Source organism: Neolamprologus brichardi, chromosome 9, assembly GCF_056152115.1.
Source record: "Neolamprologus brichardi isolate AB-2024 chromosome 9, ASM5615211v1, whole genome shotgun sequence".
NCBI lineage: Eukaryota > Metazoa > Chordata > Actinopteri > Cichliformes > Cichlidae > Neolamprologus > Neolamprologus brichardi.
Window position 1 is genome coordinate 37,629,280 of NC_142112.1, and position 15,537 is coordinate 37,644,816.

The 15,537-nt window shown below is 39.3% G+C and overlaps 2 protein-coding genes across 3 annotated transcripts in view; both read left to right on the forward strand.

Moving 5' to 3' along the window:
- Window positions 1–2,755, forward strand: part of phc3b (polyhomeotic homolog 3b) — a 31,973-nt gene extending 29,218 nt beyond the window's left edge. For both annotated transcript variants that reach the window (XM_087846566.1, XM_087846567.1), the window contains one exon: window positions 1,932–2,755. In XM_087846566.1, the coding sequence (XP_087702692.1) occupies window positions 1,932–2,086 (155 nt within the window). In that variant the 3' untranslated portion in view covers window positions 2,087–2,755. The remainder of the gene's footprint in view (window positions 1–1,931) is intronic.
- A 4,174-nt stretch (window positions 2,756–6,929) lies between these two features.
- On the forward strand, window positions 6,930–12,807 carry cldn11b (claudin 11b). The gene is made up of 3 exons (XM_087845679.1): window positions 6,930–7,228; window positions 9,071–9,235; window positions 11,700–12,807. The coding sequence occupies exons 1-3, from the start codon at window positions 7,003–7,005 to the stop codon at window positions 11,957–11,959; spliced, it is 651 nt and encodes a 216-aa protein (XP_087701805.1). The 5' UTR covers window positions 6,930–7,002; the 3' UTR covers window positions 11,960–12,807.
- The last annotated feature ends 2,730 nt before the right edge of the window (window positions 12,808–15,537 follow it).

The window sequence follows — 15,537 nt, forward strand, 5'->3', positions numbered from 1 at the left end:
CATTAAAGGTTTCGCAAAATGCTGAAATTAACTGCTGAGTGAAGTAATGTGACAAATACTTTCAACCACACACCGTCAGACTCAGCGAGACTGCTGCGAAACATCTGGGAGAGGAACACTGAACCTCTGTTTCACAGCTAAACTGAGTATTTCACATGAGACGGAGAAACACTGTTAGCTAGCTTTAATATTCATCACTGTCACTTTATTTCTAAGAGAAGATCAGATGTGGATCGTAGAGTTATGCAGATCTCTTCTGGTCTAAACATTCTCCAGATTAGTTTCTGTTAGAAACAAAGTGGATAAACTGATTGTTGGCTAATGATCCTGGATAAACAGTGTGAAACATGTTGGGTCGTTTGTCCACAAACTCCTCCTACACCATCAGGATTTGAGGAACCAAACAAGGGCTCAGGTAGAACTTAGGCTGCTGAAGGTTCTTATCAGAACCTGCATCACATATTATATCATCATGTGGCCTAAAAACCACCAACCAATCATTTAATTGTTGAGTTTATGAACCTTTAAAAAATGTGTTCACAGGAAAGCCACCAAAATCTAATTTGAAACGGTGTCTTTATGCGTTTTTTTATTAGCAGCCACAAAAAGTCCTACAAACACATCACGTGTTCCCACTTCTTTAGTTAAATCTACAAAATAATCCCAAAGTTGACACGTTTGAATGCATTAAATAGCATTTCTGCACAAACAAAGTGATATTAGCCAAAATTAGGATATCTCAGCACAGCGTGCAGTGTGTCTTTAAAAGATTTGAACACAGTAAAGTACCATCAGTACCATGTAATACCTAATCCTAGTCCTAGATGTCGTTGTTACAGCCATCCTCACGTATGGAAGCAAAGCATGGACAATAAACAAGGAAGCTGTAGACGACGTCAGTGCATCAGGGCTGTGGTTCATCAAGAATATTGTACAGCAAAATACTAATGAATGAAAACACCAAAAGATCTTAATATAAAAACAGCAGAGAGACAAACACAGGATACATTATGAGAAGAAGGGGATTGAAATGATGATGTTACACCTGGAACATCAAGGGGACGAGAATCAGAGTGTCATGTTTCGGCTGTGTCCAGGCAGGAGAAGGACCCAAACGCAAAACTCACCACACAGGAATTAAACTCAAAAAGCTGCTTTATTGCAGAATGGCATGAAAAATATAACTAAACTAAACTGGGACATAGATGACTAACACACAGCCATGAGGGAGACGACGACACTGACAAAGAGAAACACAGGGCTTAAATACACAGAGGGATAACGAGGGAATGAGACACAGAAGGAGAGCACAGCTGGGAGTAATCAGGCTGGACGAGACAAGGGAAGCAAAACTAGAAACACTCACATGAGATGTGCACCTTCAAAGTAAAACAGGAAACACACTGACTGAACTCAAAACATGTAAACTTAACAGCAACTGAGACAGAACATAGGGAGCTGAAACATGGTAGACACAACATGAACATAACGACGCCCACAGGGAAAGAGCAAAACAGAGCACCGAAACACAGGACCTCTTTCAAAATAAAATAGGAAACAATGAAACACTGACATGACTACATGAACTTGACAACATAAGAAACAGACATGAAACACATGAAGGATAAAGGAGACTTAACACAAGGGTTGAAAACACAAGGGGAATATAATAAGCAAATGAAGATAGAAATCTAATGAGCAGCAACAGTGAAAGGGGAAAACTGCAGTTCCTCTAATGTCCACTCGAGGCTCCAAAACAGAGTCAATCCCCACAGACTAAACTTTGCAGGAGTTTGGAGGTGTTTTTATTCAAAGTTAAGAGTTTAGATTGTTACACGTGACTAAAGTCAGGGCCATGACTACTTTCTGTGTGACTGAACACAATCGTTTGCTCAGTCAGTGTTTTTAAACTCTCCGCATTGCTGTTTCAGGCTGCAGCGACGTAGCGGAGGCTTTCCGGGTGCAGGAGATCGACGGCCAGGCTCTGCTGCTGCTCACCGAGGACCATCTGATGACCAGCATGAACATAAAACTGGGACCTGCTCTGAAGATCTGCGCTCACATCAACGCACTGAAAAACCAATGAGAGACAAAGAAGAGAAACAAAGTGAGGAAAAGAGAAAGCGCTTAAAATGGAAGAGGGGGAAAAAGGCAATAAAGACGCGAGGAAAAGAGAGAAATCGGCGGAAGTCAAAAGCTGACACCAAGGACGACAGAACAAAGTCACAAAAAGAGATTTGTGGGAATTTATAATTTATGAGATTATAAATGTAGGCGTGGCCTTAGCAGATGGGAACTGGAGAGGAGTGCGGGAGCATGACGACACCAGAGTCCATGAGACGTCTCACCAGTTTTGGGCCCTCCGACTGTAGCAGGAGACGGGGGGGTTTTGTAACTTTGTGTATATTTTACATGCCGCTGGAGAGTGTACATTTGAAGCTATTTGATGAAGGATTTTGAACATTTAATATATAAAATTTGTCTATTTAGTTTTTTTAGAACGTGACGTCAGCAACAAATCTATCCAGTAGCTAAACATAACCCGTGTGTGTAAAAGGAAAAAAAAACAATAATGCGTAGACTTTGTAAGTGATTAATGAAAGTTTAATGTTTTATATCACTATATTCTGGACAAAGACATGTCTGTGTATTAAAAAAGTCACTATCAGGGTAGAGGCTGGTGTCTTTAATCGTCACATTTTTATGGTATCCTGCTTGAAATTATTTAATAAATGAATAATTGATCATCAAACGATTTATTTATCTTGTTTTAAATTAATTCCCAAGTAAAATACCTTTTACTAGCCCAGTGAAAGCGCTCTTTCTAACAAAAATGTGCATAAACACTTCAGAAAATCGACACGTGGAGCAGATGTTCCACTGAGGAACATCGTCGGGCCGGGGTGTGGAACAATTGAGAGGTTCTGGGATCCCCCGTAGTGCAATTTACCCCAGTACCTACAAACTGGCTGCTGCAGGTATAGAAACGGGGCTCTGGGATTAACTTGGACTTCAATTCAATTCAATTTTATTTATATAGCGCCAAATCACAACAAAAGTCGCCTCAAGGCGCTTCATAGATACAGAGAAACACCCAACAATCATATGACCCCCTATGAGCAGCACTTTGGCAACAGTGGGAAGGAAAAACTCTCTTTTAACAGGAAGAAACCTCCAGCAGAACCAGGCTCAGGGAGGGGCGGGGCCATCTGCTGTGATTGGTTGGGGTGAGAGAAGGAAGACAGGATAAAGACATGCTGTGGAAGAGAGACAGAGATTAATAACAGATATGATTCAATACAGAGAGGTCTGTTAACACATAGTGAGTGAGAAAGGTGACTGGAAAGGAAAAACTCAATGCATCATGGGAATCCCCCGGCAGCCTACGTCTATTGCAGCATAACTAAGGGAGGATTCAGGGTCACCTGGTCCAGCCCTAACTATATGCTTTAGCAAAAAGGAAAGTTTTAAGCCTAATCTTGAAAGTAGAGACTTAGAGGATTAGGATTAGAGCAGTCCTAAAAACTATCCTCAGCAGATGAACAACATCCTGGGAGACGAGACGACTATCAAGAAGCCTTTTTTAGCGCTTCATGCTCTGGGGGGCGGGGCTATGGCTCCCCACAGCTTCCAGCAGATCGTTACATGGATAAACCTTTTGAACTCAGGCGCGTTCACGCGGATGCTCACAGACACAAACTATATCTTCCTGTGCTTCTACCTTGAAGCATATCGTGCGCTGTCGGTCTTGTGTGCTGCTCAATAGCATTCAGTATTCAGTAGTTACACGTATCTAGGTCGTTGCTTTGATCTCTGTATTCTGTTGTTCTATTGTTGTTTGTTTTCTTTTTTCTTCTTTTAACAGCTGATTCAACAGATTCTCTCAGTCTTTTCTTTCTTTCCTTCTTTCTTTCCTTCTTCCTTTCCTTCTTTCTTTCCTTCTTTCCTTCTTTCTTTCCTACATTCTTTCTTTCTTTCCTTCTTTATTTCCTTTCTTTCTTTCTTTCCTTTTTTCTTTCTTTCTTTCTTTCCTTCTTTATTTCCTTCTTTCTTTCTTTCTTTCCTTCTTTCTTTCCTTCTTTCCTTCTTTCTTTCCTTTTTTCTTTCTTTCTTTCTTTCCTTCTTTATTTCCTTCTTTCTTTCTTTCGTTCCTTCTTTCTTTCCTTCTTTCCTTCTTTCCTTATTTCTTTCTTTCTTTCCTTCTTTCTTTCCTTTTTTCCTTCTTTCCTTCTTTCCTTCTTTCTTTATTTCCTTCTTTCCTTCTTTCTTTCCTTCTTTCTATCTTTCTTTCTTTCCTTCTTTATTTCCTTTCTTTCTTTCTTTCCTTTTTTCTTTCTTTCTTTCTTTCTTTCTTTCTTTCCTTTTTTCTTTCTTTCTTTCCTTCTTTCTTTCCTTCTTTCCTTCTTTCTTTCTTTCCTTCTTTATTTCCTTTCTTTCTTTCTTTCCTTTTTCTTTCTTTCCTTCTTTCCTTCTTTCTTTCCTTCTTTCTTTCCTACTTTCTTTCTTTCCTTCTTTCCTTCTTTTTTTCCTTCTTTCTTTCCTACTTTCTTTCTTTCCTTCTTTCTTTCCTTCTTTCCTTCTTTCTTTCCTTCTTTCTTTCCTTCTTTCTTTCTTTCTTTCCTTTTTTCTTTCCTTCTTTCCTACTTTCTTTCTTTCCTTCTTTCTTTCCTTCTTTCTTTCCTTCTTTCCTTCTTTCTTTCCTTCTTTCCTTCTTTCTTTCCTTCTTTCCTTCTTTTTTTCCTTCTTTCTTTCCTACTTTCTTTCTTTCCTTCTTTCTTTCCTTCTTTCTTTCTTTCCTTTTTTCTTTCCTTCTTTATTTCCTTCTTTCTTTCTTTCTTTCCTTCTTTCTTTCCTTCTTTCCTTCTTTCCTTCTTTCCTTATTTCTTTCCTTCTTTCTTTCCTTCTTTCTTTCCTTTTTTCCTTCTTTCCTTCTTTCCTTCTTTCTTTATTTCCTTCTTTCCTTCTTTCTTTCCTTCTTTCTATCTTTCTTTCTTTCCTTCTTTATTTCCTTTCTTTCTTTCTTTCCTTTTTTCTTTCTTTCTTTCCTTCTTTCTTTCCTTCTTTCCTTCTTTCTTTCTTTCCTTCTTTATTTCCTTTCTTTCTTTCTTTCCTTTTTTCTTTCTTTCCTTCTTTCCTTCTTTCTTTCCTTCTTTCTTTCCTACTTTCTTTCTTTCCTTCTTTCCTTCTTTTTTTCCTTCTTTCTTTCCTACTTTCTTTCTTTCCTTCTTTCTTTCCTTCTTTCCTTCTTTCTTTCCTTCTTTCTTTCTTTCTTTCCTTTTTTCTTTCCTTCTTTTCTACTTTCTTTCTTTCCTTCTTTCCTTCTTTCTTTCCTTCTTTCCTTCTTTTTTTCCTTCTTTCTTTCCTTCTTTCCTTCTTTCTTTCCTTCTTTCCTTCTTTCTTTCCTTCTTTCCTTCTTTTTTTCCTTCTTTCTTTCCTACTTTCTTTCTTTCCTTCTTTCTTTCCTTCTTTCTTTCCTTCTTTCTTTCTTTCCTTTTTTCTTTCCTTCTTTCTTTCCATCTTTCCTACTTTCTTTTTTTCCTTCTTTCTTTCCTACTTTCTTTCTTTCCTTCTTTCTTTCCTTCTTTCTTTCCTTCTTTCTTTCTTTCCTTCTTTCTTTCCTTCTTTCTTTCTTTCCTTTTTTCTTTCCTTCTTTCTTTCCATCTTTCCTACTTTCTTTCTTTCCTTCTTTCTTTCTTTCTTTCCTTTTTTCTTTCCTTCTTTCTTCCTTTCCTTCTTTCCTTCTTTCCTTCTTTCTTTCTTTCTGTTTAATTTTCTGTCCAATTTGTAATAACTTAAAGTAAAATAAAATAAATAACCAATAGTAATAGAGATCAATCAAGTGGCGTATTATATTGGACAGAAAAACACACAGTGGAACAGCATCATTCATGGATTGGCCTCCCCAGAGTCCAGACCTCAACATTACTGAAGGATCGTGGCGTCGCGTTGGCTGAGAACAGGACAAACACAGGAATCGTTTTCAATCAGATGTTAAGGTTTGGAAAACTTTTATATTTTATTGGATTTTTATATTATATATTTCATTCTTTACTGGGAAACGGTCCAGTCATACAGGAAATGCAAACCCAGGCTGAAAATCACCTTCATCAAATCATTGGTTTAAAATGATAATAAAAAAGAGGGTTTTTTTCTTCTAATATTTAGTTGTGAATCCTTATTTTTAATCAACTGGTGTGAATAATGACAACTTTTTTGTTTAGATTTAATTGTATTTTAAAATATTAATATTAATATTTTTAATGTTTTTAAGAAAGCACCTGAGAACTTCCATATACTTTAAGACCTTTGCTTTACTTTAAGACGTCTCATTCACTGAACATTTCTGGTAGGATGTCCCAAACTAAGTGGACCTGAGCACATTTTGGTGCTGCTGATGGGACTGCGGGACCACCAGCAGAGGGCAACAGAGGTGCAGGTGACACATGAGGACAAATCTGGACGTTATGAGCTAAACTTTGATTTCAGGTCTCAGAGCTCATCAGGGAGGCTTTAGGTGATGCTTGTTTTTCTGTCTGAGCCTGCCTTTCTCCCCGTATCTGGTTTAGGTTAGGATCTCACATGTGCTCCCATTGGCTTTGGAGAGGAGTACGATTTTCACCACACCCTGTGATAAATCTTATTCTGGGCATTTTTCTCGTGGATCAGCTTCAGGCGCACTGACGGAACAGGACTGCTTTTAAATTTAGACTTTTAAGCTTTTTAAACGTTGTTTAAATCAGAGAAAAACTATCTGCAGTTATTTCTGAATATATATCAGTTTGTTTTCCGCTGTTTTGTTGCTTATTAGACAATAACACAGTCATTTATCCGCTTTTAAACTCTTTTTGAGTCTTTGGCCTATAAAATTTTTAATTTTTAAACTTTCGCTAAAACCCAGTCTGGCTTTTTAAACTCCAGCAGAATCTGAATTTAAAAACAGGCTGAATTTCTTTATTTTTATCTTTATTTTTTGGGGCGCTTAAAAACGCACGGAGGCTCACCATGTCACAGATGCGCAGGCAACTCCTTGGCACCGCGGCCAGCGGAGTGGGCTGGGTGGGGGTGATCGTGGCCACGGCCACCAACGACTGGATCCGGACCTGCGACTACACCAAGGCCACCTGCGTCCGCATGGACGAGCTGAGCTCCCGAGGCCTGTGGGCGGAGTGCGTCATCTCCCCGTCCCTTTACCACTGCGTGGGCCTCACCCAGATCCTCACACTGCCCGGTGAGATAAACGCTCTAATACATGATGTGTGTGACGAGATCTTTCAAGTGTGTTTAGCTCACGTTTGCTGCGATAAGAGCGAGTGAGCAGAGTGGCTGCGTGTCAACAAAACAGTTTTAGAGTTGAATTTATTACAGTTAAATATTAATGGTTATTTCACGTTATTAACATTAAAATGTTACGTTGTCGACATAATAACCGGAATTGTTGTTTACCAACAAAATATATTCGTAACAAGATTTTTTCTTTTTTTTCTTTTTACAGTTTAATCAATATGTTTATCGAACATCAGAATACAAATAAAAATAATTGAACAAATAGTTTTTCACAGCGTTTGTGAAAAACGATTTTGTTTTTGTTTGTGCATCAGAACATTTAGGTACTTACTTTATTTTATAGCAGAGTTTATTTAATGAGGAAAGACAGAATTTCCTTTTAAATTGTGAAGATGTTTTAAAGCAAAACACGGTTTTTTGGACCAGAGATAAATAAATCTTACATTTTATAAGAACATCAGTCAAATATCATTTTAATATGAATTTAATTTTTTATATATATATTTATTTTGATGCTATAATCGATCATAAACTGCTTTGACACACCACTATAGACCACTTTAATATACAGCAATCACACGATTTATAACTTTTATTGTGAAAGGAAGGATGGGAAGTGTAGAACAAACACTTTGTGGAAACTATGGTAACTTATAAGCTTTATTTAAAGAAACAAATGTAACTGGTCATTTAAACTCTAAATTAAACAGCTTTATGGTATAAAACATTTTTCATCACATTTCAATAATGTTTTCTCTGTTTATAGGAGTATAGTTCTATTCTCGTACTCAGTATTATAAATACTGACTATTAATTTCACACGTGTTTTATATCAAACTATAAACAACAATGTAAAAGCCAATTTTTCCACTTTTTGAGCTTTTAATTTGTTTACTACCAAACAAACCTGTGCTGATTACAAAAACAACCAGAGTGCTTCTGCACATTTACCAAACAGTGCAGAACATAAGTGAAGGAATTTATCAGCCTTTTATTCACTACTCAAAAACAGAATATATCACAAAGTCAGTTAAACTTCGGGGATTTTAATCTATGTTGTTAGGAAGCATAAAGCACTGAGCATCCATCTCACCCACTTAGTGCAAAAGTAAAGTGCAGCAGGTGGAGAGACAACAAACCCAAACTGGGAATGGTTTAGCAGGTGGTGGTTTCTCCTCCTTGTCCCCGCTGACTGATTTTTATCTAGATGTGCACTTCATCGTTTAGCCTGGATTAACAAAGAAAGTTGATACCAGGCATCTCTGACAGGTGGTTCCAGTTAACAGAGCCAGCTAACACAGAGACGCCTGCCAAAGGTTGAGCTTTCTCCTGGTCTTTTGCACAGTTGTTGAGATTTCTGTAGATCTTAACAGCTTGACAGAAAAATGACTGGGCTTCTTTACATGCTTTAAGTAGCCTCTTCAGTTCTAAACCAGAAGCCTGAGAGTCCCAGGAGTTTAAAACCGAGTGGGGTTTGTCTCTCATGAGCTTTTGGAGAAGTCATTAACACCAGTGTGTTATTACTTTGGATTTATTCTCTGTGTGTTCAGTGAAGACGTGAAGAGTGACGTCAGACTGTGTTTGACTGAGCAAAGAGCAAGATTAGACATTACTTTCTGAGTAAAGTAATCTGGCTACAGAGGTTTTCTTGCATCTTTTTCTTGTCTTCGGTGCATGCTCACATGTGCACATTCCTAACTGTGAGCAGCGCCTCGTTGAGTGCCAGAGGTGAGCTGTGCTGACAACTTTAAAGCAAACAGATGCTCTCTCTCTCCCTCCCTCTCAGCCTACGTGCAGACAGCTCGTGCTCTGATGATCTGCGCGTGTTTGCTGGGTCTCCCCGCCACGCTCCTGATCCTCATGTCTATGGCCTGCGTGAGGCTGCAGAACGACACCTCAGCTGTGAAGAAGCGCCGCGCCCGAGTGGGAGGCGTCCTCTTCATCTTCATGGGTGAGGAGGCCGCACGAGCACGCGCATAACATAACTACTACTTTACTAATACTTACCAAAAACACTAGTTGAGTTTAATGTTTTAGGTTTTGTCAGTGAAATAAAGAGAAATTTCACTTACACTGACTTTCAGTGTTTGCAGTTTATTAGTCCAAAACATCTTTTCCTCGTCACTTTTCCTTGACATCATGAAGGAACGTGTGGAGGAGATTCAGGGAAAAGACTGTCAGAGAGTCTGATTGCACTGAGGTTACTTAAAGGAGTGGCTGATGACTGAAAAATGCAAATCTTACTTTGTTTCAAGTGTTCTGACCATTTTGTTTTATAAAAGCTGGATAGATGAGAACCAAAATCCAGCATAAGGAGGTAGTAAAGAACCCAATGAAGGTGCTTTTCAACCAGCTCTTATTAATGAAATGTTGCCTTAATAGCAGTGCCGTTGATAAATCTGAGGAATGAGTTTGATTTGACAGACTGCAGATTTGATTTGTTATGTTTTTGATTTCAGATAAGAGTGTAGAGGTCAGCACACTGTGAGTAGGGGAGACCGGGGATAGTTGTAACGTGGGTCAGTTGTAACACTTCCAATTTCTCCAATCAGGGCTAAGTTTCATCCTGTGCATGCCCAACTCAGTTCTGCTATCACATGTGAAAAATCAGCACATTTTGTCAAACACAGACAATTTAATACAAAAAAAAAGTAATTTGTATGCCAAAAAGTAAGTTTTCTACTTTATTTCAATTTCTAATAGCATTATCTGCTTTGCAGTTAAACTCATCAAACTTAAATTATGTTATTTGTATGTCTATGGGGATATATTCTGTGTAGGTCTTTAGTGCTAATGTTTTAGCCGTTGGCTGTAATGTTAGCTAGTTCATGGCTATAGGAGTCTGGGTCAGTTGTAACAATAATGCAGATGTTACAACTTACCACACTATTACTTTAACTTATATTAAACAAGTTGGGGCAACGACATCAGCAGAGAGAGGTTCACTGCACCTTTGTATATGCGGTTAATGCCATTGGCAACACAATTCCTCCACTGTTTGTGTTCCCACACATGCATTATGCAGACCACTGTGTCAGAGATGGACCAGTAGGAAGTATTGGTAATGGAAATAAATCAGGATGGGTGCAAGATACAGATTTCCTCATCTTTCTGAAGCACTTTGCAAACCACACCAAGGTAAGCCATGATAAAAAGTAATGGAATTGTGATGCTGGTGCACAACTACATTTTTTCAGCTTCATTGTTATGTTCTAAATTGGTGCAAGAGTTGTGGGTTATAATGCCCACTGAGCCAATGAGGCCAAACTCAAGGAAGACCAACCAAAATTAATGAAATATTCAGTTGCAGAAAATTCCATAATTTGTCTTTTTTGGGGGGTTGACATATGTTCAAAAGCTAGATTTCTGCATTCTGTCACACACACACACACACACACACACACACACACACACACACACACACACACACACACACACAGACACATAAATGGCTCTAAGTGCATTCATGTGTTGAATAAACAAAGATTACATGTTAATGTTTTGTTAGTACCCTTATTTCATTGTGTTACATTTCACCCCAGGATATGTTACAACTAACCCAGACTATGGGGTTAATTGTAACATTTCACTCTTTGTGTTTGAGACCATACCATGCAATGGGTCATTGTGCTGCAGAGAAAATAGCTGCACTATTTAATAGCAGAGACGTGTAAATACTTTGCATTACATTTTGAATCCACTACCTTAAAAGAGCTCCAATTTACAGACAGAAATGTCAAAAATGTTACAACTATCCCCGGTCTCCCCTACACAGTACAGTTTGTGTTTGACATGTGTTACATATTTTTTAGTTTTAGTTTTCATTTTAGAGGGATGTATTTGTGTGTTCAAATAACTTTTTTGGGACAGTTTCAGAGGACAGATTTGATTTCTGAGGGCAGTTTCTCGTTTTAAGAGACTTTCTCTTACTGTAGTGAACTTTGTGTGGCTGTAGCTCAGGACGTAGCGCTGGTCACCTCCTGATCGGGAGGTTGGAGGTTCAAGCCTCCTCCAGTCTGCATGGTAGTATCCTTGGGCAAGATACTAACCCTAAGTTACTCTCCAACACATCTGTCGGAGTATGAATTTGGTTAGACAGCATTCAGTTTAGAGTCTTTAAGTACTCTGGGAGAGTAGAAAAGAACTACATAAGAATCAGTCCATTTACCATTTCAGAGAACCGTTGTTGGATGTTCTGTACTCTGGTCTTCCCGAGTCATTCCCAGCTGTTGCAGGAAGGAGGATGATGGGTCAGGATCTGTCAGGCTGTTTTGCTTCCTGTGAGATAAGACAGGTAGTTCCTGTCCACAAACTCGGGGATGACAACCAGACAGATGGAGGCACCGAGCACAAAAATATAACCTCTTCTTTTCCCTGTTTTTCACCTTTTGTGTTTAAATATGTCTGAAACGCAGCTGTGTGCAGCATCATATCTACCGTCTGGTTCCCCATCGGCGCTAATAAAGAGGAAGATCTGATGTCATTCGGCTTCTCTCTGTACTCTGGCTGGGTCGGCTCCGCCCTCTGCCTCCTAGGTGGCATCATCATCTTGTGCTGCCAGGGCATCGACCCCGGGACCCCGAGTAGGGACGACAGCTTCTACTACTCTGGGAACAGGGGGACGGCCACGCTCCTTGACCCCCCCGCCAACCACGCCAAGAGCGCCCGGGTGTGAAGGAACCAGGCGCTCTATATTTAACCAAGTTTCTCTTTGAGTTTAAAGCCATATTCGCCATCGATGAGACATGCCATTATCTGTTTACTGTTTCAAGACTAAAATCCACAATGAAAATGAGTGTTGGCAGGATGGAGGGATTAATAATAAGCTCACACTCAGAAGATCTTTTGGCCTCAAACTAGGGAAGTCTGGAGAATCTGTGTATGTTCCAGAAAATATCTGTTTCAAAATCAGTAATTGCATCAAACTTACTCCAGTCCTCCAGGACTCCACATATTGAAGCCTCAACTTTAGCATTTTGTTATTCTTTTAGAGATAAAAGTCTTAGTGACGTCTTCAGAGAGACTAAAGGATCAAAACTCAGAATAGCAACAAAAAAAAGGACAAAGTTTTATTATACTGAATGAAAAAACAAGAATGGGGTAGAAAGCCAGGCAGACGAGCAAAACAAGTAGCATGCAAGCATCAAAACACAACAATGTAAGACAAACACTGAGGGGAAGGGCAGACCCACACTGAGGACTAACTGGAGACTGAGAAAAGCTGGTAAACACGACACAGGTTAAAGCAATCAAGACATATTCAAAAGGTGGGAAAGTAAAACTCAAACCAAGGCACAAAGTAAAAAAGGAAACAAAAAACTGAGACAAGAAAGCTCTCACTGATACAAAGTAACACAATGGAAGAAAGAACAATCAGGAAGTCCAAACAGGAATACACAAATCCACTTCAAACTCTGGCATTACAGGAAAAAACTAAACAAACTCAAATGTGTTTCTAAACCAATCACATGACCAGCCCCCGAGGTCATGACTGTGATTGGTCTGTTAGTAGAATTAACCACACGAACATGGTTCGGACGTCCAGTGAAGCGTAGCAGAAAGCTTGCAGCTGTTTGTAATTTCATTTCCTGTATACGTATAAATACATATTTCACATCTTCAGCTACCCAGCCAGGAAGGAAAGCCCCCCCTGTTTGACCGGCTGTGACCATCTGTGCGCGCGACAAGTTAATCACTGTCAGCAGCTCTTTGTTTCCACATTATAAATATCAAACTGTTGTTTTCATGGTCGCTTTAGTGTTTATGATACTTTTAAATTGAGCTCATATTTAATCCCCCACAGTCGGCTGTCACTTTTTTTATCATTTCTTTTTACTTTTATGTAAATGGCATAATCAAAATAAATCATCTGCATACCCACATGGTTAAATTCTTGTCTGTGTTTAGAAAAAAGGCTTTAAAATCGGCCTTGGGTTCTCTGAAAACACCCACACATTTAAATTAAAAGTCATGCTTTCTTAAATTTATGTTTTACTGAATATTGTCACGACCGGGCGGCCAGACAGGTAAGTGGACTCAAATGCAGACACCACACGGAGGCTCGGAGGTAGAGTGCAAACAAACAATTTATCTGGCACTCAAAAACGGCAGACCATGGAGGCGAGAGGGAAAACATAAACCTCTGAACATCGGCTACCTACTAACATAAAGTTTCTGATTAAGGTACTAAGAATCTGTAGCTACAAACACACTGTGATTAGCAAGGGCTAGCAGATAAGCTTTTCCAGGAATGCTGAGAAAGTAAACAAGTCTTGGCTAGACCATCTCCAAAATCATTGTTTAACCAAATTTTGGCCCAAAAGGAAATAGTCTCTTTATCGGGCTGGGCACGTTATTTGGGATTTTCCGGAGCAGGAATACAAGGTACAGGGTCGCAGGGTTTCTCTGAGTCATTGTCTGGGTTGACGGCGAGGCTAGGAGGGGATTAGTGGTCCGAGTGAGGCTGAACCAGTTCGTGTACACTCACTGTGAAGTGTAGTGCAGGGAGGCAGGCCGAGAATAGTAGCAGGCCAGCGACGGGGAGCTGAGTGGTTACAGGCAGCAAGATCCAATCCACAGTGAAGGTGGGTTAGCTGACGTTCCGGCGAGGAATGTTTCAGAACGCTGGTCTTAAGAGCCTCCCAGCAAATTACACACAGGTGCCACAAACGAGGGGTGTGATGACTCACACAGGCAGGCAGGAAAATCCAGCACTCACCCGGACCATGACAAAATATTATTTCTGTATGTTTTCCATTTGATATGAATCCATTTCATATACAATTTTTCATTTGTCTTCTTCTACAGTAGGTATCAGATCATCAAAATTTAGCCTCTTCTGGCTAAAATGAGGCAAAGCTAGCACAGATTAACCGCAAACTACGCTTGGCTCTCTTGTGAGATTCAGAACGTACATCAGAGCACGACAGGCTTTGTCTCATCACTAGTGCTGTGTGATACTGTAATGTTTGGTATTGATCCGATACCAAGTAAATACAGAGCCAGTACTGCTGAAAACAATACTGATACTTTTCACCTATAAAGGCAGCTTATGTGGGGCAGAGAGGTTTGTATGACTCACTGTTATTTTGCAAATTCTGAACACATTTCAATGACCACTTAACACTATTGATATTTGGATTGATCCACTCACCTCTACTTATCCTAGCCTTTGGCTGATGCTAGGAACACAATAATTACTGCAGTTGCCATTGACGGCTCACATAGCTCCTTTAAATTAAGAATGATAACACTTCAGCGTCTTCTACCTGTGAGAGAAGCCGCAATAAAACCCCGATTAGACAAACTGCTGCTTCAAATTCTCTTTATTTCTGCACTTTCCACAACAGACACTGAATAACACCATTCACCCAAAAACAATTAAAGAGTGTAAACGAAGAACTCAAACAAAACCGGAGGAAAAGCTAAAGCAGTGTGTGCTGTTCACTGTCTCTGAACAGACTTCTGTGAACGGCTATGGGAAGCAGAAAAGAAGACAACAAAGACCTGGAAGTGCAAAAGGAAGCAGTGATACTGCAAAGAACCATGTGCAAGTGGCCTGAGTGACCTTTAGGCACAAAAAGTATAAACATTTAATATGAGCATGGTTCAAAGCAAATGCTGTATGGTAATCAGTCCAAATTCTTTTGGACTAATTGAGATATGATGATGTACTACCTGGTGGCTATCTACAAAGCTATGGTTAGGTTAATATAAACACATCAGCACTGGGAAGATGGACAATAAGGGTTAAACTGTTCTCAGTAAAAGTTCACGTTGGCCTGATTGGCAGAGAAAATGTCTTCATACAGCTCGAAGAAGATGCTAAAAAAAGACCAAACTTCAGTAAAGAGAACATCTAAGATGATCCATCCATCACACGAGGTTAGTCGTTAACATGTTTGCGTATGGTTGGGATTAGTCACTATGAAAAGGTCCTGATCTTAAGGTCATAAGCCTTTTGGTGTCTAAAAAGTTAGCCTGAAGACATGCAGCACATGAATAGTGCTAATAAAAATCCAAAAAATGCTTTATATAGTATCGGTGCTTGTGCCTGTTCAAAATAACAGGAAATTAACTTTAAAAAGATAAGCATCTCACTCAAGCATGCTCAGTTCGTCTTGATTTAAACAACAGATGGGCGTCTACACAGTCTGGATCCTTTTGAACCTCTGCTGAAAACTAAAGAATAGAAAAAGAATAAAGTAAGATTAAGGCAGGTTTGTTTTGTAACAACACTTCTTCTCACACAAG

Excerpts from the sequence above, each read along its gene's own strand:
- cldn11b (XM_087845679.1), top strand. The coding sequence starts at position 7,003 with ATGTCACAGATGCGCAGGCAACTCCTTGGCACCGCGGCCAGCGGAGTG. Across the intron at positions 7,229-9,070 it reads CCAGATCCTCACACTGCCCG|CCTACGTGCAGACAGCTCGT; the intron begins GTGAGATAAACG and ends CCTCCCTCTCAG. Across the intron at positions 9,236-11,699 it reads CGTCCTCTTCATCTTCATGG|CTGTGTGCAGCATCATATCT; the intron begins GTGAGGAGGCCG and ends TCTGAAACGCAG.